This window comes from Melozone crissalis, unplaced genomic scaffold (assembly GCF_028551555.1).
Source record: "Melozone crissalis strain CALT ecotype California unplaced genomic scaffold, PUWL_Pcris_2 ptg000034l_1, whole genome shotgun sequence".
NCBI classification, from domain to species: domain Eukaryota; kingdom Metazoa; phylum Chordata; class Aves; order Passeriformes; family Passerellidae; genus Melozone; species Melozone crissalis.
This window is the reverse complement of record NW_026535812.1, coordinates 9,356,773-9,380,537: the sequence shown is the minus strand read 5'-3', so window position 1 is coordinate 9,380,537 and position 23,765 is coordinate 9,356,773. Positions and strand designations below refer to the sequence as shown.

The 23,765-nt window shown below is 42.2% G+C and overlaps 1 protein-coding gene across 1 annotated transcript; it reads left to right on the top strand.

The window, feature by feature from the left end:
• The first annotated feature begins 388 nt into the window (after window positions 1-388).
• On the top strand, window positions 389-23,761 carry WDFY1 (WD repeat and FYVE domain containing 1). Its single transcript, XM_054282540.1, has 12 exons — window positions 389-552; window positions 6,473-6,540; window positions 7,274-7,347; window positions 8,545-8,599; window positions 9,962-10,112; window positions 12,744-12,856; window positions 15,182-15,308; window positions 16,832-16,937; window positions 18,270-18,371; window positions 19,043-19,173; window positions 20,129-20,237; window positions 20,932-23,761. The coding sequence occupies exons 1-12, from the start codon at window positions 416-418 to the stop codon at window positions 20,989-20,991; spliced, it is 1,233 nt and encodes a 410-aa protein (XP_054138515.1). The 5' UTR covers window positions 389-415; the 3' UTR covers window positions 20,992-23,761.
• Window positions 23,762-23,765: the final 4 nt, after the last annotated feature.

Below are 23,765 nucleotides of genomic sequence, written 5' to 3'. Positions count from 1 at the left end.
GCCTGAGCCCATATCCCTCCGTTAATTCCCTCAGGGGAGCAGCCTTTCCTTTGCCGCCTTGCGGTGGCCGCATGCCAGCGGGGACGGGCAGCGACTAGGCTCCTTCAGCCGGGGTCACGGCGGCGACTTTTCCTGGACAGAGCCCACGGGAGAGGCACAGAAACGCGTGTTTGAGCCCGGGGACACCGGAGGGGACAGCAGAGAGGACAAGTCCCGTCCTAGGCAGGCGGCCGGAGCCCCCACAGCCGGATTGATTTCTCCGCTCTTCCATGAAATACGGCCCGGGGCCCCTCTATTCCAGGGAGTACGGCTGGCGGCCCGCCCCGCCGTGACGGCAGTGGCGCGCGTGGGCTGCGCCGCTACTCGGGACTCCGCGGCGGGGCGGGCGGCGCCGCTGCGCGCAGCCGTGCGGGCCATGGCCGCCGAGATCCACTCGCGGCCGCAGAGCCGCCGGCCCGTGCTGCTCAGCAAGGTCGAGGGCCACCAGGACGCCGTGAGCGCCGCGCTCCTCATCCCCAAGGAGGACGGCGTCATCACGGCCGGCGAGGACAGGTGACCCGGGGCCCGCTCCCCGCCGGGCCGGGCCGCGGGGCTGGGCTGGGAGCCGGGGCAGCGGGGGCTGCTCACGGGATTGCGGGTGCGCGCTGTGCCTTTGCCGGGAGGCGCAGGGACGCCGGGCCTGCCGCCGTGAGGAGATCCGCGGAGCCGCGGTCCCGGGGAGGAAGATGCCCTCAGCTGTGAGGGAGGATCGGCTCGGCCCGGTGCGGGACGCGGGGCTGACACTTTCCCCCGGCGGGGAGAGGCTGCCGTGCTCCGTGCGCGCTGTCCTGCCCCTGCGGAGCCCCTGCGCCTGTGTGTGAGTGGGTCCTGCTGAGCTCAGGAGCAGAACCAGAATCAGGGAGTGTGTTTGCCTCGGCCTTCCGTTCTGCGGGCTGGAGCACTTGCAGGGTGTCGCTGCTTCCCTGCCCGTCGGGAGAGTTGGAGCTTCCCGAGCTGCTCCAGAGGAACGAGCTCATCCTGGTGGCTCGGTGTGCGGGTCCCAAACCTGCTTCCCTCCGGCTGAAGCCGCTCAGGGAGTGAGTTGGCAGATCCGAGGGGAGAGGGGGTGATGAGCTGCTGTGCACGGCGCTTTCTGCTTGGAAGGGAAGGTGTCTTCACAGTCTAGCCCTGGTTCTCGGCACTGGATCGTCTGCCACAGAAGCTGTAATGTCGGTAAACAGTTACTGAGGTGAAAGGAAAGTGGAAATGAGGAAGCAGGTAGTACAGAGGTTTGTGGCCAGGAGAGTGGTGAGGAATCTGCACTGTTTATGACAGATGGAATTTCACCTGTGCCATGTGCAAAGTGATGTTTAAATGTGAAGAGGGATGGGAGATGCTTTTTAGGAAACTGTGGCTCCATTTAAAGCAACGGTGTACTTTTAAAAGTACAAAAGTGCATTCTTTGAGGTGTAGCTTGGTGCGGGGATAATTTTACTGTTACACCATAAAACTTTTAAAACTAAATTTGCATTAATATTTGCATGAATTTTTGTTTGAAAAGCTTGACCTTGTGAGAAATAGGAGGATACGAGTGCTGAAAATCAGCAGAGCAACAGTGTTATCTGAACTGGGTTTTCTGGCATTTATTTTTAGGTCAAAAAGTGCAAACAGATCACGTGTCTAGTTGGTCTGTGTCATCCCTTCCTCTGGAGATGGCTTTGTGCAGTACATGATGGATAACAGCTTTTGGATGGGAATGGGCAGCTTCCTTTCATTCCAGTCACTTAGGTGTGATTGTGTTCAGTTTGCTTTGATGAGCTTCCTGAAGGAGAGAAGAGGAAATGATGATTTTTAAGACTCTATATCAGGGTTCAACATTCACATTGTCATGGTAGAGGCTTGCCTGTGGGCAGACAGTGCCAGTGTTTAAACTCAAGGTCTGATGCCGAAGGTTAAGCAGTCTGCATGCTTAGACTGCTAATAAGAGCCAAGGATGGAGCTGCATTTTATGTGGGTGAGTTTTGATGTCACATACACACCTGTGCAAGCAGAGGGAGGCCACCACCCACCTCTGGTGTGTGTAATTTCCAAGTGAGTCAGTGGACTTGTGGCTGAATTTGTGTCACCCACCTTAGTGTGAGAAATTAAATCTTTAAACTTTCAGAAACCTGTATTTTCTCTAATCTGGGATACCTCCTACAGTTCATCAGAGCTTTCACCTGCAGTTCAGCATGTTGTCAAACAGTGCTCCCCTGTTTGCTCGCTGCAGGTGGGGTGTAGGTGTTAATACTGCCTGACTGCTTATGCTGCTGGCAGCAAAGTGCAGAGTACAAGGAGCACTAGAGCTGCTGTGTGTACTGAGAGCAGGGCTGAAGTATTTTTTTATTGCATCTTAATGCAGCTAAGGCTGTCAAGTATTTCATAATAACCAGTCAGAGGAATGTGTTTACAAGTTGGGTAGTGAGGAAAACATTGGTGCACAAACATTCCCTGGGAATGTTGTAGATTATTTCTCATTAGAGCTACTCATTGTAGTTCTTCCTATTTTAAATTATATTTCCTAGAATGAAATGTAATGGTTTTATTTTTTCAGAGGATACAAAATATTTCATAGTAGATCTGTGAATGCCAACAAAATTCTATGATTTTTAAAAAAAGTTTTAAAGAGGAAAAAAGAAGCAAGAATACCTGCAGGAGACAAAGAGTTAATTTTCCCAATGGGATTTTTCAGCAGGACACTTGCCATCTGGGAAGCTTTCTCAGAACTTATCTAGAGAGGATGATTAACTCTGTGTCCCTGTTGGCATCTTGTCTGACCCTGGCTGCAGGACAATGTTGGGAATTGTTGCAGTGTCCCTCAGCACACAGACAGCTCAGGCAGGAGGAGTGTTTCCCAGCTGCAGCTGGGAGTGCTGAGGGATGATCAGCTGTGTGCAAGACCCTAAATGCAAAATGAAGGTTGTGTATTCACTACAGGAGCTCTGGAGTCACTGGCACATTTCAGTGCTGCTCTTTGGTGACCATCACTAGCTGCTTAAAGTACAGTATCAGCTTTTGTTGTTTTTTTGCTTATGAAACTTAAATATTGGTCAAAACATGGTTTAGTTTTAACAGAAATTTGATTAAAACTATCAGCTGTGTCTTTGAGCTTCCATTGCACTGTGATTAAACCAGATTCCTAATGCTGTTTTGGGAACAAGGTTGATAACAGTAGAAATATTTTTGATTTAAGCTATGAGAAAGAGGCAGTATTCTGTTCTTGCTAGGAAAACAACTGCCAGTGGTTGATTTTGGGTAGGAAAGCAGTTGGTGGTGGTTTGAAGGAGTTAGGAAGATGCAGTGCTGGGAACAGGGCTGGTGTAGCTGTGTAGTAACCTGCAGCAGTGCTGGTACTGTAACAGGTTTGGATTTGGGTGTTGCTCTTCCATCACCCTCCCTGCCCTGGCTTTCAGAGGGCAGCTGGTGGAGCAGGAGCACAAACACTGCTGGAACACAGCATTGTCTGCTCTCAAATTCCAGGGTTTTTCTCCAGCATTGTTGGGTGCTTGCTCACTCTCTAAATGAAACAATGATTGAGAACAATAAAAACTCTTAGAAATTGGTAAGGCCACAGTCAGTGTTGCTTGAAGATGGCTTTTGAGTGTCTTTCTTTATATTACATTAAAAATCTTGTGCCAAAACCCCTTTGAGTTGTGCTTCTATAAATGTGCATGCTGCCCAGCTGAAAGCAGCTTCTGATTCAGTACTCAATGATAGGGAAGTTTGGAGGTAATTTCTAATATTTTTTAAAAATGTTTTGCTTCCTCCTGCCACTCTCAGAGACATGAGTCTAGAATTTTAAAATCTCTGTCTGGGTGCTTCTTTATGAGTTTCAGCATTTTTACATCCTTGCTGAGACTGCTGTCAAACAACCCTGTGTCTTTCTAGGCCTTAGCAGGGAATGCTCAAGGAGAAGTGAGAGGTAGCCAGCTCTTCTCAGGTACTGAGCCCAGGATTCTTCATTAAATAAAGACCAGGTTTTGAGGAAAGTGCTACAGACTCCAAGGCAGTTGTCGTAACAAAGACATAACAATTGAGTGGTGGAAGGAGATTGTGTGAGCAGCATTACTGGAGGGCTTCTCTAGTCCTTTAAGAACTGGTATTTTACAAATCAATTAGTCCCAGCATAAGGAGATGCATGACAAAGCCAGGTCTGTAGGAGGGAGAATCAGGGAGAAGTGGCATTTTGGCAGAGGTCACTTGCTGACTACTGTGAAATGATCTCTTCAAATTTTGCTCAGTCAGAGCTTTATATAATTAGATATAAAGCTGTCTGACAGCTTATCTTTGCAAGCATGAGGTGAGCAGAGTATAAATCTTACTTAAACCAAAATAAGAAGCTTTCAGAAGTTAATTTTGCTAACTCTTGCAGCTATTTGCTTAGGCTCTCAACTCACCGAGGGGCTGTACCATTGATCAACACAGAAGTTACACTCTCATTAAATAATTTCTTAGAAAAAACAAATCTTTGCTTCCTTTATTCTAGTTCAGTACAATTAACCACAATACTGAGAGGAAGCTGTCTGCTTTTGAAAAATCAGCAATGCATGACTTATCATGTAAATTTTAAATATAAAAGATGATTACATGGCTTTGCCTGGAAGTGAAGAATTGAATTAGTAAAGATGGAAGCCACCATCTGAAATGTTCAGAACAGTTTGAGTATGATGGAGCTGCTTTAAAAAGCAAGTTAAAAAGCTGATAAAGGTGCTAACCTGTGCTATTAGGCTGGCATCATTAGAATAATTTGAAAACATTGTTTTTCCCATATTCTGTTACCAAGAAATTGCAGCTGCTCTTCTGAAGTGGTGACTGACATAAGGTAGGCTGTTGATTATTGTAGAGAGGAAGTGATAGCTTTTGAGAGAGAGTCTTAATGCAAAATATTTAGTGACTAATAATTACTAGAGTAATGTACATATGCCCCTAAACTGGTCAAAAAGTAACTTGATTTAAAAGCTGAAAATCATTGTTTTGGGGCAGTGTATGCTCACCTGTATTGCTTTCAAGTTTTCAAAAAGGAGTTCATTAAGGGTGGGCATTGTCTGCTTTGTTTTTCAGCGGTCTTTTAAAGAAAAACCTTTAAATGGATTGCAAAATTAGAATGCTACTGTTGTATCTTGAGCAGTAAAACTTCTGAAAAGTTCTTGTGGTTGTGGTGCAAGACACTGGTCTCCTTCTGTGCTCTTTTTGTTAAACTTTTTACTGTTGATCCTCTACGATGTCTAACTAATCAGTCCCCTAGTATTTTTCTAGAGAATTCTAAATACCAGGACTTTTATTAGCTAACAGTAAATAGAACAGCACATCTCAGGGAAGCCTCTTGACAGTGTTTCCAGGTACATTATTTACAGATCATTTAGGAACGAGGAAGTTGGATTTAAACAGTAACAAAAAGGCAAACAATGGTTTGGAGATGAAATTTCAAGAGGACTTAACCTTAACACTGTCTACATGTGTGCTCTTAACTTCTTAATGTAGAATCCCTTCAATGTGTCTGTTGTGGGAATGCTTTTAATTGACAATAACTTTCCACTTCCTTGCTGATACTCTCACATCCCTCCTCCCAGGATTTGACAGCCATCAGAGTAGTATAATGCTAAATGTTCACAAGACCACTTATCCTTTCCTTCCAGGAGATGATTCTGGAAGGTTGCAAACTGAAGCCAATTTTGTAAAGAGTCTTGTCATGCTGTCCAAGTAATCTTGTCAGCTTTTCAGTTAATGTTTGACTGGCTCATCAATCCTGATCATATTTAGGGCAGAGAAGCAGTGCAAACCATCAATCACTAATGTTGCTTGTCCTTTGCATGTCTACATGAGGGATTAGAGGAAATAATACTGAGTTAGATATGCTGTCCTCTAATTATTCATACTTGGGGATCAAGATGTCAGTAATGTGCTGGTCTAGAAGATGAGGTGCTTCTGTTATTAATATTCAGTATCTGGCTTGCTGAAGGGTGAGTTACACAGAGATGCTGTAAAAATTTAAAAGTTTGGACTTCCATAAGAAATTATTTGCAATTTTTTTTAATGTATCAGACACTTAATCTGCTATAAACAAACTGTGGTTTGCTCTGCCAGAGATAGAAAGTTTCTGCAGTTTAAATTTGACTTATATCAACCAGAGCCAAGGAGGAGGTAAAGGGATGCAATTTGTAGCAATTTCTGAGGTGTGCTGAAATAGTATTTCCATTTCATGCTATTGAAACTCCATGGATAAATAGTTTTGAAGAAAAGTTTTCCAAATCCAAGAGTGCCTATGCTTAGTGGCAGTGTTCTTGTTACGTCAGAGCAGTATTTTAGTGCTGTTATTTCTGTTGTGTTGTTCCTCTGTTGTATTTGAGTAGCACAAAAGCTGAGGGCAGTGGAGGTGACCCATAAGCAATGCAGTGGCTCAGATGTAGGGGATAGTGCACTTACAGCTGCTTCTCCCTCTCTTCCCCTGGCACAGGACAATCCGAGTATGGCTGAAGAGGGACAGTGGGCAGTACTGGCCCAGCATCTACCACACCATGGCCTGTAAGTACAATATGGGTGTTGTCAGTGGTGGCCACACATAGTATGGGCTTTGTCCCTGTGCTGTGTGTAGGAACACCTCCTTCTTATTTCCCCAAGGGCTGGATCCCCTCAGTGATCTTGATTTTGGGAGCTTTGCAGCAAATCTAGCTCAGACTTTGATTTAAAACTAGCTGCATGGTGGATGAGATCTGTGGCAGTGTTCTGTCAGAACCACACCCTTCACCAGGTGAATCATTGTGGATCTGCAGCTGGAGGTGCCTCAAATGATGGCAGATAACTTGTCTGCCAGTTAAGTGAGCTTTTCCAACCACTAGCTGACAGCTGAGATGTAAGAATACTCTCAGCTTTCCAAGGTGTGCATTTTTTTATTCCAGGGCTGCATTTGAGATCATTTTAGTGAGCTCAAGTTCTTAGGTGTAACCAGCTGTTGCTGTTAGCTCAGCTTTCAGCCTGTGTAAAATTCCTCTTGCTGAGTTGCACCTTGTGACAGGACATCATGTTTGCATATGGTTCCTGTTGGTGTATCTGAGTTACAGTAGTTGTCTTCCTGTCCTCAGCTTCACACGTGGGAATTGAACTGTCATTCCAAGGGATGATAGCTAGGCAGACTAGTTTCTATCAAACTACTTAAACAGCTTTTGTCCTGAGTGAAAGAATCAACTTTTATTAAAGTCATGTGTATCCTAATACCTCTATTTAAATACTGTGATGTACTTGTTTTGTTTTTTGACAGCACCATGTTCTGCCATGGCTTATCATCATGACAGCAGACGGATTTTTGTTGGCCAGGATAATGGAGCTATCATGGTAAGTTGTTGTGACTTTTCTTCTGAATGTAGGTTAGAATTGCTCAGATTGTCCATGTGTTGCTGGCAGCTGATAGTCTGTTTTCTTTCCATTCATTTTGGAATGCAGCTACTGCTAAATGGCTGAGCTTCTTGGCAGCTCAGCTGAGATCTATGTGGGAGAGCTGCAAAGCAAAGGTTCTTCTGGCTAGGTGTGAGCCAGGTAGCCTCAAGGAGGCCTTGAGCTATTTGTGCAGCAGTGGGCCCAAACAATTTCATTTGGCCAAGGAGTTGTTTTGAGGGCAGTACAGTAAGCTGGGCAGAGTGCCATGGTGGTGCTCTGACAGGGGTTGTGAACTGCAGCTGGTTTGCCCCTGGCCAGGAGTATGGATCTGTCTGTATCCTGCCATGCACACATCTCTGGAATTGCTTGCTGCACATCTTTTTATGATGTAGAAACTTCAACACTAGCTCTAAAATAAGAGGCTGGGTTCGTCTCTCTTCTTGCTGGGAATTCTTTCTTCTCTCTTTGTATATTCTTGCTGTAGTTGCTGTCCCTGTCTTGGAGAGCATACACTTGGCAGAACCGAAACTGGGTTTTATTCTTCCCCCCCTTAGTAAAGGAGGGAAATCTTGTGACTCTCAGATGCTTTAATGGTTTCCTTTCTCTATGAAAATAAGGTCAAATTAATAACTGCCCCATAAGGAGCCAGGGTACTGCATGAGTGTCATAAAGAGTGATTCTACAGATAACTGCTACAGATGAATAGCCTACACAGAACTGCAGAGAATTCTAGTGATAACTACTGGAAATTTCAAGCTGAGACTTCTAAAATTTCATTAAGTCTAATGGATTAAATAGAGAACACTGTCACTTAAACCTGTCCTTTGTGGAGTCACAAACATGCAAATCTTAAGTACTACAAGATAGTTTTGTTTGCTCCTGCTGGGGAAACTGAGATCTTATCTCTTTCTAAAACCTCCCTTCAGTAAACTCAGTTCTGAAAGGATGTTCCCTGTTGAAAATTCAGTTCACTTAAAACCTTAACTTACAGTTGGTATTTCAGTGTGCTTTGCTCCAGCCTGAGAAGCTGCCTGTTTTTTGTGGGATATACTGCTGCTATGCAAATTTCAGTCTATGAGGTTGCTGCTCCTTTTTGGGCATCAGTGTTGCTCTATGCCACTGTGGTATCTTCTAACAATTTCCCTTTGCTTTTAGGAGTTTCACATTTCTGAGGACTTCAATAAGATGAACTTTGTGAAAACCTATCCAGGTAAAGAGTTAACTATCTACACTAACATTTGTGTAAAGGGAAGGTATCTACAATAAGGAAACTGGGCACAGTCACACATGAATCAAATCCAGACTTACTTTAATTCTGACTGTCCTTATAGTTGTCACTTAGTTGGGGGATAACTGCCATAAGAAGAGTGTTCTGTCAGACAGCTGAGTACAAGTTGTAGTCATGAACATTTAGGTTCACTGCATCATTACCCTTCAATGTAATGAGCCAGAACTAGTGAGCCTGGATTTTGCTCTTCAGCTGCAGTAGTTGTACTACATGAGTGTTGGTGTAAGAGCTTTATAAAGGTGATTTTGGTATTTGCAGTTTCTCTCCTTACTTCTTGTAATCAATGTGCTTGGTTACTCCTAGCTCAAGGTAAGAGTCTGTACCTTCTCTGTCATCTTAGGAGAGCAACAGGGATGAAAAAGAGCAAATTTTTTCCAATAGGTGGGAAACAGGGTTTGTGGGATTGTTCTAATATTTATAGAGGTACTAATTTCAGCATTTGTCTACATTCATCCTTTAGAGAAATACAAAACTCAGTTGTTGGTTAAAATTGGAATATTAATGTGAAAGACCTGAATGTCTTGGAATTGGAATATTAATGTGAAAGCCTGCAAATTATGTAGCAAAACAAAGTGCAGTTGTCTTGTGACTCCCTGACACTGATAGAAGCAATGTTCTTGCTTGGGAGAAAAAGACCTTGTTCTTAAAGCAACAAAAGCTCCCTTTATCCTAAGGGAGATGATTTGACAGTTCAGTCAAGGGAAGTGCTTGCATCTTGGGGGGCAGGGGAGGCTTCTTTCTACAGCATGTGTAACTTCTTGCTTAGTGGCAGCATTCTCAACAAAGCTGGTTGGGATTTGGTTGCTGTCACAGGAAGCAGTTTGAATGCCGTGGACTAGATATCCTTTCAGGTGCTTAGAAATATGAATGTCAGCATAGCTCTCTGGGGTTAGGAAAAGATGGGTTTAGTAAAGCAATTCAAGTTTTTAGATGTGTTGCATTACTCCCCAGAAGTCCTGAGCTAACTAGAGGAGGCTGAGGGTTTGCTTGTTCCTTTACGTTGGGTATCTGGACTGAACTCAGCTTCTCTCTCTCTCTGGGGAAAGGCTTACATCACCTGAGTGATGGGTTTGGTTCACTCGAGCTATTCAGAAGGCAAATCCTAAACAGAACTATGGGAACCTTTTCATTCAGCCAAGATGCAAGTATAATATAATGGTGAAAGATCTCCCTGGGTGAAAGATATCCCTAGATATCATCTTCAACCTCTGTCTGAATTAGAATAAAAGTACACAGCACTTTGATTTTGGGGAGAAAATAGCCACAATCTTTTTCTTGTTGCAGCTCACCAGAATCGAGTGTCTGCCATTACTTTCTGCCTGGCATCAGAGTGGCTTATCAGCACAGGTCATGACAAGTGTATCAGCTGGATGTGCACCAGGAGTGGGAGCATGCTGGGGAGACATTACTTCACCTCTTGGGCCTCATGTCTGCAGTATCCTTTAAAAATGATTGCTACTCTGGAAATAGAAGACTACTTTGTTCCTTTACCTCAATTTGTTCCCAACTTTCCGTGTATAAAAGCTAGAGTGACATCTTTTTGCAAGTCTGCTAACTCTTATTCTCATTAGAAGTTTCATACCTTTATTTCTGTTAGTGGTTATTAGATAGCAGAAGAGATCTTGAGCTGCAGAAATCCCAGTCTGTACTAGTTCCTAATTTTGAGGTGTCTGTTTGTAGCATCTTGTGGCAGTGACAGTACCTACAGCCTGGCCCATAGATTTCCTGGGCCAGTCACTTTGTTCAACAGATGCCAGTGTGTCTTTGAGTCCTTCTAGGGCATGAAACATCATGAAACACCTTTGGACTGCTTTAATTTTTCTGTCTTTGTTCATGTTAATATTTTCTATCTTTAAGTTACCAAAACTTTATTCACCAGTAGTAATTTGTCTGTGTACAATTTGCTTTCTGTAAACTATATTTAACTGCAGCATTTGCAGCTTGGACACCCTGTCTATTCAGCTGTAAGTACTTCAGGGCATTCTTTACCCTATGTAAAAGACTTACAAACCCAGTAGCTTGAAAGGTAGTTCACATATAAAAGCTTTTGAAAGCAAACTAAACTAAACTAAAACTGGTTTTTTAGCACTTGTTAATGGTGGCAGTTCAGTTGTAGTCAGACAGTAATTGAAGGTTGTTATATGAGGTTTGATGGCAATAATGTTTTAGAAGTAGCAAGATTGAAAAACTGAAACACGTCAACATCCTCTATTGCAAACGTGAAGCCCTCTCTAGAGTGGCTGTATACCTGTGTCCTGGTAAGAAGCTGGAGGAAAACTCTGTTGCCAGCTGCATGTCTGTCCTTGGGAGGTCTCCCATCTGTGCAGACCCTGCCTTACTGACTCAAGAACTGCCAGGTTTGTACTGTTGTACTGGTGCTCATTTTTAGAGTCCAGGGGAGTTGTGTCCCACAAAACATTCCATGTGCAGCTCACCTCAGCCAAATGCAGCACAGAACTGGTTACAGCTGGTGTGGGTATTGGAGACCAGCTCACAGCAGTCTGGGGAACAGTCTGAGCCTCACTGAATTCAGTGGCTTCTATAGCTAATGCTATTGCAAATAATGGCACAGTTTATTATTAAAATGGAGAAAAGAATATGACCTTTTATATCAATATAAAAATAAATTTCCACTGAAGAACTTGACATTTGAAAATCCATTTTAATTTATCAGCCTTTGGATTTGTGTTAGGAAGAACCAGCTTGCTGGTGTGTGTACCAGGTGCTTGGCCTCCCTATCAGGAGGTTCCTTAGATCATTGTTTGTTAGTGATCCTATGTGTAAGCTTCTGAAAAACACAGCAGAGTACCTATTCTTTACTGGATTAGTGGGGATAAGGCAAGCCTGAACTTCAAGATGAAGAAAGGATCACATGTTCAGGGAGTTAGAGGATTTGTTGAAAGCAAATTGTTTATCTCATGATCCTGAAGGCTTAAGAGACTTTGGAATGTCACCAGATGGCAGAGCCTCTGCATTTTCACTTAGTGTGGTGGGCTTTTGGTAAACTATCTTCTTAAAATTAGCCTCTGTTGGGTACCAGAGGCTACTTTTCTAGATGCAGCTTGTGCTTTTGGTTGGTTCAAGGAGGACACCTAAGTTTCTACACAGCTCTTGGGTTATGTGGTGTCAGCTACATGGGTAGGGTCTTTCCTAGCTCTTACTTATATTCTGAATAACAAAAGTCTTCTAAAAGCAGCGTTCCATTGACTTGCCATGCTTTGGTTTCTGGAGTTCATAGTTGCATTGTGGCAAAAACCAGGTATCACAACTGTTGTGAGGTGTAATGCTTTTGCCCAATGTGCCACCTTGTTAATGGATCAATGTGGCTTTTATCTCATTGCTAACTGACAGAATCCTTGCTGAAATTAGGTCAGTTTTCAATGCCACGCTCAAGGACCTGCATTGGTAAATTGGGAAGTCCAGAGAACAGGACAAGAAATGAGACAGCCTCACCTTGGCAGTAGCCAGAACATTGGGAGTGTACTTCCACTGTAAGGTGAACTCGTTGTGGAGGGTCAGCATCCTTGTGTCTTGGTTTTCCTCTCCTGGGGATATCAACTACAACCATGCTAGAAAACAAAAGATTTATTGGAAAAGGTACTAGGTAAGAGTGAATGCAGCCCAGTGTCCAGTGAGATGCTCCTAATGGTTGCAGAGACCTCTGCACTGCAACAAGTAGCTTGGTGAGTTTTGGCATCTTGTAAACAGCCATGAGTGTGTTCTGTAAATAGCTGCTAGAAATGGCCTGAAGCTACTTGGCTTGTCTTAAACTAGGGCATGGATTATCTCATGGCTTTCTCCAGTAGCTTTCTAAAACTTTTCTCTCTTATTTTCTATACAGTTTTACTTGAACATATCCCTATATGTTCAGGGAGTTAGAGTGTGATGAGGAGGAAGGAATTAAAAAGGTTTATTACAGTCTCCAACCACTTTAAAAGTAATTATGTAAATATTTATCTGGCATATTAAAATGTTCTTTTCCAATTTTTTTGACTCTATAGCCAGTTGTTTCAGTCATGTAAAATACTCTTTGAACAAATGAAGCTTCTCCTTGACTGGTGTTCAGATATGATCATGAAACTCAGCATGCATTTGTTGGTGATTATTCTGGACAGATCACTCTTCTGAAATTGGAGCAAAATACCTGTTCAGTTATCACAACCCTTAAAGGGCATGAAGGTAAAGTAACTCTTTGTCTTAAAGCCACCTGTCCCAGATACAGGACCTCTTTGTAAGTTGGAGTGAGATGTTCAGTTGCATATCTGCCTCTTAAGGGTGATACTGGATGAAAAACCAGTCCAGGGTAGTGGTTATGATAAGCTGTTAAAAGCTGTACTTGAATTCCTGTTAAAGAACAAACATTCTTGCTGAAGGCGAATCTTAGCCTTATAAATACTTACAGGTATTTTTATTATAGCTGAAAAACAAAAGTAAACATATGCATTGAGTTAAACACAAGTTATCCACTAGATGGCCACCTTTGAAAGCTTTAGTCTCAGCATTGGAGAAACTGCCGAGTCTAAGGCAAACGTCTCATCCTCTTCAGTACAGCTGAAGTCCTTACATCAAATGAAGAATCAGGTGATCAATAACATGATACAGAGCTACTGTCTGCTGCAATGAGTAAGGCAAGAATGCAAATCACAGAATAATGTGTAACTTAATAATATGCTGAGAAAATTAAACAAGAGAATGCCTTTTCCCATGTGGTATTTGCAACTTTCAAATCAGCTGACAGTTTGCCTGTGGGTAGGGATGAACTACTGGGTCATGAGTCTCTGACCCACTGGAAAAGGCTGCCTTGTTTAACGGCTGGAAATATAGAGTAGGCTTTGTTAAAGCTGGGCGGACTCCTGATCTACAGATGACTGTAAAATGATACAGCTGGTTTTGAATGCAGGAGGCAAGTTGAGATTTTCAAGTGATAAATGTCTCTTCTGCTTTCAAGGAGAATTTCAGATTGTTTTGGTTTAGAACAAAATAATTCTTTTGGCCCTAGAGACTCCATTGCCTCTCTATACTTTTGCACTGGTCTGTGTTCAGATGCAACTTCTTGGTAGAAGTTACAGTTAGTCTGAAAGCAGTATGTCTGTGTGGCACTTCCTTATTGTGTTCTGTCTCTTGAGTTGTGATGGGCTTCCAAGCACCAACTTCAGCAGCGCTGGCCACACAGCAGCCACCTTTGGCTCATATATTTCGAAATGGGGACTGTGATCCTTAAAACAAGAATTGAGCCACCATAAAAAATTACTTCAGGGGTAGAAACAGATTTTTCTTCAACTGGTATTGTACTATTTATTTCAACTTCTTTATTTTTTTTAAGCAAATCAGATTATGTGTCACTTTTTTTCTCACCATATTTGTGTAATATTTTCGAGATCTAGTAATTCTAAACTTAAATGGCATCTAATTCTCCTTTGAGTGCAGTTGTGTTTGACAGACTTTAAAGGTCTTATTTAAAAGTCTTGTTTGCTTTCTAGCTCTTGCAAAGTGTGACTTCATAAGCAAACAGTTGCTTTGCAGTTTAAATGGTTTCAGAGTTTGTTCTCATCTTCCAGAATTCACCATGCATAACAGCCTGCTCTGTGCAATGCTGAGATAATACTCAAAGTTAATGTCTTTTTGGTGCACATGCTATTTCCAAATGGGTCAGTCTGAAAACAGCATAGCCCTAAAGGAGGCAAAAAAAATCTCGTGCTTCAGAGCATTGGAAAGAACTGATTTGGGCTTTAATTAGCATTCATCATCTTGATTTTGGACTAACAAGGCTTTTGATGACAACTGAGCAATAGAAGGATTCTTTAAAGGGAAGGATTTCTGCAAGGAAATAAAATGTCCCAGCTTCACAACTATAGGTGGCATGAGTAACAAAATTACTCCTGTTGTGTACTGGCTACGTTACCATGGGTATGGGTTTAGTATAAGGCTGCTACTGTCAGATGACTCATTTCTTTCTATCCCTAATTCACAGTTGCACTGGGCCTTCTGAAATCTAGTTTTGTAATTTAGTGAGTAGTGGGAGATTTGCTAACAGCAGTGAAGTTCTCACTTTGTTTCTTAGTCCAGCTATTTTAAGGTTGTGTGGTTATGTGAGGGAGTAGCTTTAGCTGAGAGCACTGTGAGCTGTGCTGCAGCCACTGACCAAGCCCCTCACTGTGTTGTAGGTACTGGTTTCTGCTTGGCAGGTGCTGCTGCTTCTATCTTCCAAAGCTCACATAGCAGCCTGGCAACTCTTAAAATCACCTTCCTAAATTCAAGGGGCACAACTCAGACTTTCTGGCCTATGCTATATCTGTCTTTTTAGGGACATCTGTTCTGTTGTCCAGTACTCCCTGCCCCTCTCTCAGGGCTGCACTTTGCTGTTGGATGTTTCCTTTGCCTTAAGGCTTCCAGTATGTTACTGGTGTAAGGCAGTACCTCAGGTTTCACTTTGATGCTCCAGGAGGGCATCACTGTGTTGGGGAGCCAGTCCCTTACATCTAACTGCAGAATGTTCTCTCCTAGGGAGCATTACTTCCCTGTGGTGGGATCCTGTCCAAAGGCTGCTCTTCTCAGGTGCCTCTGACCACAGCATTATCATGTGGGATATTGGTGGAAGGAAGGGGAGAACGCTGCTGCTCCAGGGACACCAGTATGTAGTGGACTCTTATTTTTCATCCTGTAATGAACACACAGTCCCAGGAAGACTAAATAGCATGGCAAGATGTTTGAATCACTGTGAAAAATGGAGAAAATTACTCTTTGCAGAACCCTGAGTACTTTGAAGGGAAAGAAGGATAATCAGTACTAGGAAGGCCTGACTGATAAAGCTTTTTTCTTTTTCATGTTTAATATGTTCATTTTACCATGGTTTAGAAGTAACACAGAAATAGTTTATAGAAAAAGGTGGGTAAAAATCCTAAATCATTTGGTTTGGCCTTTGTGTAAAAATTGCATGTGTCTGTGTTGTAAATACTGCACTGAGTTACCTTTGAGAGGAGGGCTAGAACCTTTATGTATAAGCATGTTCATGTATGCATATAAAATAAGCTTCAATATGTTCCTGTTCTCTGTCTTTCTGTCAGTGATAACTGATAGGTGATAACTGATTGGCTAAATTACAGGGGTAGTCTCTTAACTTCAGAAAGTGTCATGTTTCCCCTCCTCTGAAGGGGGAAACTCAACTCTTAATTTTTAGACACCCAACACTTGCTGCCATTTTTAAATGTAGGGCTCTAATTCAGTCTGACAGGCAGTTCACCACAGAAGATATATTCTACTTAGAAATGCACTACTAGTAGAGATTTTGTTTATATTTAAAGATATTTGTATAGTGTGTTCTCCTCTTGTCTAATTCCATAGATGCCTCCATCCAGCTTTGATCAAGACTGATAGCTTTAGCTCTAGAACTCTTGTTAAATCTTGAAGGTTTAGTCTTGTGGCTAAAGAATTAAAAATAGAGCCTTGGTTACAAACAAGTAACTGAAGTAACTGGAGGACTTTATACTGCTGTTACTGCTGCCTCATGTGTCCTGGTGAAGACTTGTAACAGCTAGGTTCTTTCTGAGAAGCAGAATGACTTTTTAATTCAATTTAGATGTTGCAGAGCAGTTTGATACTACTCATATTCTTTGGTTAAATTCTTAGGACAGACTTCTGTTTTGACATGACGTTCTTTAGGATTAAATTGTCTTATTGGTGAATGCATGCTTTGCTTTGCACCTACAGCCTAACTTACTGTGATTTGTTAGCAAAAGTGCAACCTGCTGCTTAGTAGCACCTTGAAACAAATATTTCTCTTTATTTATTCAGTTGTTTCTGTTTTGACAAGTGGCTCTCCTTGCCAACACAGAAGAGTATTTACACATGCACTCTGAGTCAGTTGACCCCCAGTTCACCATCAGGGCTTACTGCCAGCAAATGTTAACATGGAACTGTACCTCTGGTATTCTGGTCAGGCCTGTAAGAGCTCCCTCAACATCCTGATGCTAGGGTAGTGCTCAGGTGACAGCATCTGTTCACTCATCCTCAGAGCTCTACTTAGTGGACTCAGCAAACTGAAAATCAGTTTTGGCCTTCCTCAGTAGCTTTATTTACAAGTAGGAATCAGGGTTTGCTGAGAAACCAAGCTTTGTTTAAATACTTGTGGGTAATTGGTGTGTGCTTTGTTGGCAGTGACAAGGTGCAGGCTATCTGCTACATCCAGCTGACACGGCAGCTGGTGTCCTGTTCAGCTGATGGGGGAATTGCTGTTTGGAACATGGATATCAGCAGAGAAGAGGTAACTTCATGTCATGGGTCAAAGATTTTTTTCTTTCCCCTTTTCAGAGACTACTGTGACTTTCCTTAGTCAGTTCTGCAGCACAACATGCTTTCCTCATGTTGTCTGACACTTTAAAGCTGAATGTTATTATTGAAACCTGTTCTGTTCTAATGGCTGTCCATGCTGCATTGTAGTAAATGGAAAAGTGCAGGAGATGCTTTGGACTGCCTAGAGTTTTATCTCAAAGAGACAACAGATTCACTGGAATGGCTGTGCCCTTTGCTTCTGGAACAGTCTAAAGCAATCAAACTCTTGCAGTAAAGAAACCAAAAGACTGTGCTTCAGTAGTCTTGAAATAAGTTCTCAATTTGTGTCAAAGCAGGTAAAAAAGTGAGAAGCAGATTTTGAGATGCAGTTCAGAAGGCAGAGGTTCAGTCCCCAGACAACATTTTTTTTTAAAGATCTCAGTACACAGCAATTGACCCAGCCAAACACTTTCTTTCTGCATCAGTTCATATCCATGGTGGTGCAAGTGAGAATGCTCTTGTTTTCTTACTGTTAGCCATGTAAGTGAATTGAAAAGAAAAAATGCTTTGTTGTTCCAGCTTTCCTCCTGCCAAGTTTCAGGGAGACTTCCTCATGAGATGTATAAAGTTGTATAGAATATACATGTTCAAATTCAAGTCCATGTACTAAAAATATTGTGCCTCTTTTTCTGTCTCTTACAGGGATGTTCAGTTAAAGTATCTGAGAGAGATGAAATGTGTAAAAGCTCTATTTTCATTTGGCCTAGTCCATTTATGGCAGGAAAAGTGTGTGGGTGGGAGAAGGGATGCTTAACGAAGATGGGGGCAGGATGGAAAATGCAGATGAATTCCTAATTACTTCACACTGCAATCCCATGAAAGTAGAAAAGATAATTACTTACAGAATTTACTTCTGGACACCCCCTTTCTTAAAGGGGATGACTGCCTTATAGCTTCTGCAGTTTGGACTACACTGGTCCCTAAAAGCCATCCAGACAAGCAGAGCAGCAGTCTTTGAATGCCTGCAGCAGGTTTAGTAACGTAGGTGTTTGAATGAGTTTTCGTATTAAGGCAGTAATATAAATATTCCTGGAAGCTTAAAAAGTGTAGGAGGTGTGTAGATAACCAGTAACTGTATTCTTGGGTTTGAAGTTTTTGTGTTAAACTTTCTTTGTACTATGCTCTAGGCAATTTATTGTTGTAATGTCCACAACTGAACCAGGGCATCTTTCCAAGTAAGACTTTACTTTGGGCTCTTAAACTTCCTTGAGTGTTGTGTGGGGGAAAACAATTCTGATTGCTTACATTTCCTGCTCTTTTCTAGGCTCCTCAATGGCTAGAAAGTGATTCCTGTCAGAAGTGTGAGCAACCTTTCTTCTGGAATATAAAGCAAATGTGGGACACAAAGACGATAGGGTTGAGACAGGTGAGATGGCTGGTTTCAGTGCTTAGCTGTACTTCAGCACTTGAGCAAAATGTAAACAGAAGACCACTAAGCCTGGTAGATCTTTTCATCTTGGTATTTTTGCTGCTTTGAAGTGAGGTATATTGAGAAGCTACAGCTTCTAAGCACTGCTAAGATATTTCCAAATTGTGTGGAAGTGTTGCAACAAACTGCTTTCACAGGTCAAAGCAGGCTGTGCTAGGCATGCTCTGCTGGATTTCTCTGAATGTTCCCATGCTTTGGATTTATGGACAGCTAATCCTCAAGTGTTGTGTAAAATGGCAAACAGTGCCCCATAAGTGAGAATGTAGATGCTCACTCCAGTGAAGCACTAATGGCCCTGTTCTTACTGCACCAGAATGTTTTTAACTGGGGTCCTTGTTCAAGCCTCTTTTTCCCCTTTTCCCAGAAGGAGCTTGCCAGAGAAGAGGATAGACACAGAGTATGGAGCTAAATCCATAAATGATCCAAGTGACTGCTCAGAACTCCAGAGATGTTGGTCTTTGGTTGAAAAAGCAGGGGTTTCCTGGCAGGTTGCTTTCTAACAGGTTGCAAAACAGAAGCTTTGTTGTTTTGGTTGTGCAGTGGACACTAGTATGGTGCTCAAGTGCCATGGTATAGTGACTTGTTGATTTTCTTCTTCCTTCATGAAGCATCATTGCAGAAAATGTGGGCAGGCAGTGTGTGGCAAGTGCAGCACCAAACGGTCGAGCTACCCAATCATGGGATTTGAGTTCCAGGTCCGTGTCTGTGATTCCTGTTATGAGTCCATCAAGGATGAAGAGTGAGTATGAGGGAGTAATAAACTGTAATAACACTGCAGGTGTGCAGAAACCCTTGGCCTTGCTCCACATCCACACACAGTGCTACACTGAGCTGACTCTCTGCTATTAGGCCTTGGGGACTAAAAGCACTGTGATGGCAGAAATGCCCCATCTGCCTCTGCAAGTGCATTTGGATCAGATGTGGAATTACAACATTTATATCCTTTTTTAGTTCTTCTTTTCCAGGAGCCCAGATCTAGACTTGAGATATATTTGTCTCAGCATTTCAGTTTAGTTAAAAGCTATTGATTGCACTTAACATTGCTAAGTGGGTGCCAGGCAATGCATTTCAGCTGCCAGGATGTATATGCATTAGTTCATGTACACTTTTTAAAACTTTGGGAATATTCTTCAGAACTCAACATTATTTTCACCATGCAAGCAACTCAGGTTAAACATAATTTGGTGTCTTATTAAACCTGTCTTAGAAATGAAGGAACCCCTTTTCTTTTGGTATGAACAGAGTAATCAGATGTGAAAATTTTGGGAGTGTTTGGGGTTTTTTTTCTTGTGTTACTGGGTTTTTTATTAATGGGACATTTTGTTTGCTTGGGGTTGGGTTTTTTGGAAAAGTGGGATGCTGTGCTCTAGTTGGCTTCCGTAGCCAGCAGGGGAAAAATGAACTTGACTTTGTTAACCAGGAGTAGAAGTATTTATTAATTCAGTGTCCCACTTCTGCTCTAGTATTAACAGTCATGCTGCAGAAAATGTCACACCTGGACAACTCCACAAGCAGTGGAGTTGTATGACTTGCTAATTTAATTCTGTCCCCTTTAATATGGCACTGCAGCTCTTGGAGTAGATTTATTAGTACTTAAGCAACCTAATTTTCTTTTAAGTTTATTTTGCACTGCTCTAATGATGCCATGAAGCTTCATCTGATGGCTGGCTTTCATTTCAATTGTTCTTGTGCAGCCGTACCTCCCTGGCAACCTTTCATGAAGGCAAACACAACATTTCACACATGTCCATGGACATCTCCAGAGGGCTAATGGTGACTTGTGGGAGCGACCGGATTGTGAAGGTATTGCTGCAACTCTTTCCTGCATTTCTAGGAGATATTTAAGAGAGTTCATTTTTGTGTATTCTTCCTTTCTTTCTGTCAACTATTGCTGCAAGTTATCTATTGTGTGAAGAAGGAATTGTATTTGCTAACCTGTTCTTCTGCAGCTGAATGAGGAAATGCCTTGTAACTCCACTATATGGAGTGCAGCTGTTGTGTCTCTAAGCAAACATAGCAGGCATGGGCAGCAGGAGAATCTGCCAGCAGCCCCAAAGACACAGCCCTGAGGAAATGTGCAGGTTCCTTTGCTCTGAGCTCATGGCTTGGAGCATGGCCACTGAAAGCCCTTGTTATGGGACAGTGACATGGAGCTCAGACTGATACAGAGTCTTGCTGTGCCTGGGCTCTACATTCACCATGCTTGTCAGAACTGAGACTGTGCCATCCTGTTCTTGTTTGGCTCTAGGCATGTTTGTGACAAACTGCATAGCACTGTTAAAACAGACCTACACAGAAGTTCAAGACTCTTGAGCCCCAAATTTGGCTTTTGGTTTATAAGGCTGCTGTAACTCTTTATGAGATTTTCCTCAAGCATAGGTTAAAAAGGAGTTGTTACCTTGTGTCCAGGGATATCTTTGTTTGCTTCTATGCCTCTTGCAGAAGGAGCTGTGAGTCTGACACTAATGCTGTGTAATTCTCCACAATTCTCCTCCAGATCTGGGACATGACTCCAGTAGTTGGTTGCAGCCTTGCCACCGGGTTCTCTTCCCGCTGATCTCCTCCGTGGCAGGTTTATGCACCTTATGTACAGCAATACGCACCGAATGAATGGAACTCTCCTCAAGAATATTACTGCAAACACTGGTTGCTTGATTCTCCTCCTGCTGCTGTTCCAGGATGGACAGTCACCCTTGTAGAGCACAGCTTTTCTGTTGGGCTCCCCGGGCATCTCCGTGGTGCTGAAGCGCGGTTCCGCAGCCTCTCGGACTGACACAAATCTGCAATATGACACCTGGGTGGAAGGACCTGTTGTCTCTCAGTTTACATATGTAGTGTTAACAATGTGCTATCTCTGCTGATATATCTTGTACAGATACCTTGTAGCTAAAACATTACCAGAGTAAAATGAGTGTAGTAAATTCAATTTGTGCAAATAGTAAAATAACTTATTCTCTCGTCCAAAAAGCAGTTCTGTTGAAATGTTTTTGAGCAGTCACTGTCTAAATTGCCTCCAAAAGATATCTTGGTTATTCCTATGGAAGGAGGAGATAGTTTCAAGTGGAAGGTAACTTCTTTCAGATGAGATAGTAAGAAAACCTTTGATCACACAAGATCTTTTATTGGCTTTCTTGTAGTGTTTGTCTTCAAGTTCAATTGTTAGTGAAATCACTTTTGTGGAACAGCTGTTCTGTGTAGGTAGCTGGTGAGTCTGCAAACAATCCTGGGCTTTTTATGTAGTGTTTTAGCATAGCTGATAAACTTCTGTAGTTATGAAAAACGTGCAGCCCACCTACTCTAAAGACTGGCCACAGGTATGAGCCATGTACTCTGACAACTGTAGTGTTGTTAGAATGGAAACCTAAACAAATCTGCCTTGTTACAAGGAACAGTTAAGAAAAAATGGCCAGCTAAATTTTAGAGATTTTCTGTGGAAAGGCTGATGTTCTTTAATGTTAGGGAACCTGTCTCTGCTAAAGTACAGCATAAATTCAAATACTGTCTTGATGTTGCTTCCAACAGATAAATACTGAGCAATAATTACTGAGGTACAGAACAGCTGCTTTTTTCCCTGCACCTAGGAGTGTTAATCCTGAGATACCTATATTGATCATTTCCTGTTTCAAAGCTGAGAAGTATGAAGAATAGCTGTGAGGCTTTTATGACTGTGCAGTTGGCACATAAAGGAAATAACTGGTGAGAGATACTGTCAGTAAACTGGTTTGTCAGTTGAGTGAATCTCCTATATTTGAATACTGTAAAGAAGAATTTATTTTGTAACTTCGGAAGTTAAGGTGATATGTCACAGAGTTTAAGCTTGGAGGTGTTAAGATTTATCTGAAAACAAATGCAGTATGTGTTAGGACAAAAAAAGGTAGGTCAGCTGGCCTGGAATAGGTGGTGTTACACAATTATCAAAGGTAATGTGCTCTTTCTGGCAGAAGAGTTGAGGGTTAGACTGTCTTTACTTACAGCAACAATCAAGTGGTGCTATGAGTGTTAGTGAATTCAAGTCCTAGGTGTGTAACTTGACACTAATAATCTGCATTGGACCATGCTGTAGGCTGAAATAGATGAAGATCATTAATACATGGTGATTCACTTGCATTTTAAGCCAAAAATCTGATAGTCTCCAAAGGGCATTAGAATCCAGAATATGATAGTTACTGTTACTTTGTCTGCTTTTCCATGGGCCTGCTCTGGAAGTTTTGTGAAGAGTTTTTATTTCCTGGCCTTATTGGGCCACTGAAGAATAAACAAAACCATCTTTTGTGGGGATCCCAAAACTTGTCTTGCCTTCAGTCCAGGATTTAGCACTTGTCACACGCATTTGATTCAACTCTGCCTACATGCTGTATAGCTTAGGTTTTTTGGGAAGGCTTATTTCTAAGATGTTGAGAGAAAGAACAGTTGCAGCTTTATGCTCTGAAGGCATTCACCCCTCTAAACCAGGAAGGAAAGTGTTGTGGGGTGAATAAACTCTGGGAAGTCTCTGCATTCACTTTCAGGTCCTGTCTGGTTCTGGAAGAGAATAGAAGCCTTCTCCCTCACAGCTTGTAAGGCAGAACATGAATTACAGTGCTAGAATTGTTTAATATCCCACTGTAATAGGTTAGGAGGATCTAGGGTGTGAGTTAAGGTGGGAGATTGATGTAGATGTGCAATGAGTACCATATTTTTTAACCCAGACATTCTGAAACCTATACCCACGATGCTGAGGTGTGACTCCTTTGCAGCTAGCACTCCAGGACTCAACTCTTTTAGTTCTGATTACTCAATGTGCCCCTGCTTAACACACTCCCTTCCCTGTGAATACTTCCTGTTTCTTTACATTATGTTTTTGCCACTAGATAATATATTCTCTACTGCCTAAGGAATCTATTTTCTATAATTGATATACTTAAAGATTGTGTCAGTTCAGATATAATGACAGTTATGGCCACTAAATCTTTAGTCTTTTAAATATACTCGTGGTGTTGAATGAGTAATGCTCACAAACCACTAAAGAGAGACTAGTTTTGTTTATAAACAGCTATTTGGAAGGCACTCATTCTCTCATCAAACTGAACATACTTGGCTATGTCAGCTCAAGTGTGCAGTTACTGAGAAGCCTTGATTTGAAGCATTACAGATCTCTCTTGTGTAACCTCTTCCATTGGGGCAGGGAAGGGGAGCAAAGGGTACTAATATGTGTTAATTCTTTCCCAGTTGTATTTCTGTACCCTACATAGTTAAGAGAATCTAGATAAAACTGTCCTTTGCTCCTCCTTGTCTGTTTTTTAAATTTTGATTACATGTACAATAAAATATTTCTTGATATTCACTTAGTCT

Bases quoted from the DNA above. Each gene is read 5' to 3' on its own strand.
- WDFY1 (XM_054282540.1), top strand. From the start codon at position 416: ATGGCCGCCGAGATCCACTCGCGGCCGCAGAGCCGCCGGCCCGTGCTG. The intron at 15,309-16,831 runs GTATGTAGTGGA...CTTTGTTGGCAG, and splicing joins CTGCTGCTCCAGGGACACCA to TGACAAGGTGCAGGCTATCT. The intron at 20,238-20,931 runs GTATTGCTGCAA...ATTCTCCTCCAG, and splicing joins GGAGCGACCGGATTGTGAAG to ATCTGGGACATGACTCCAGT.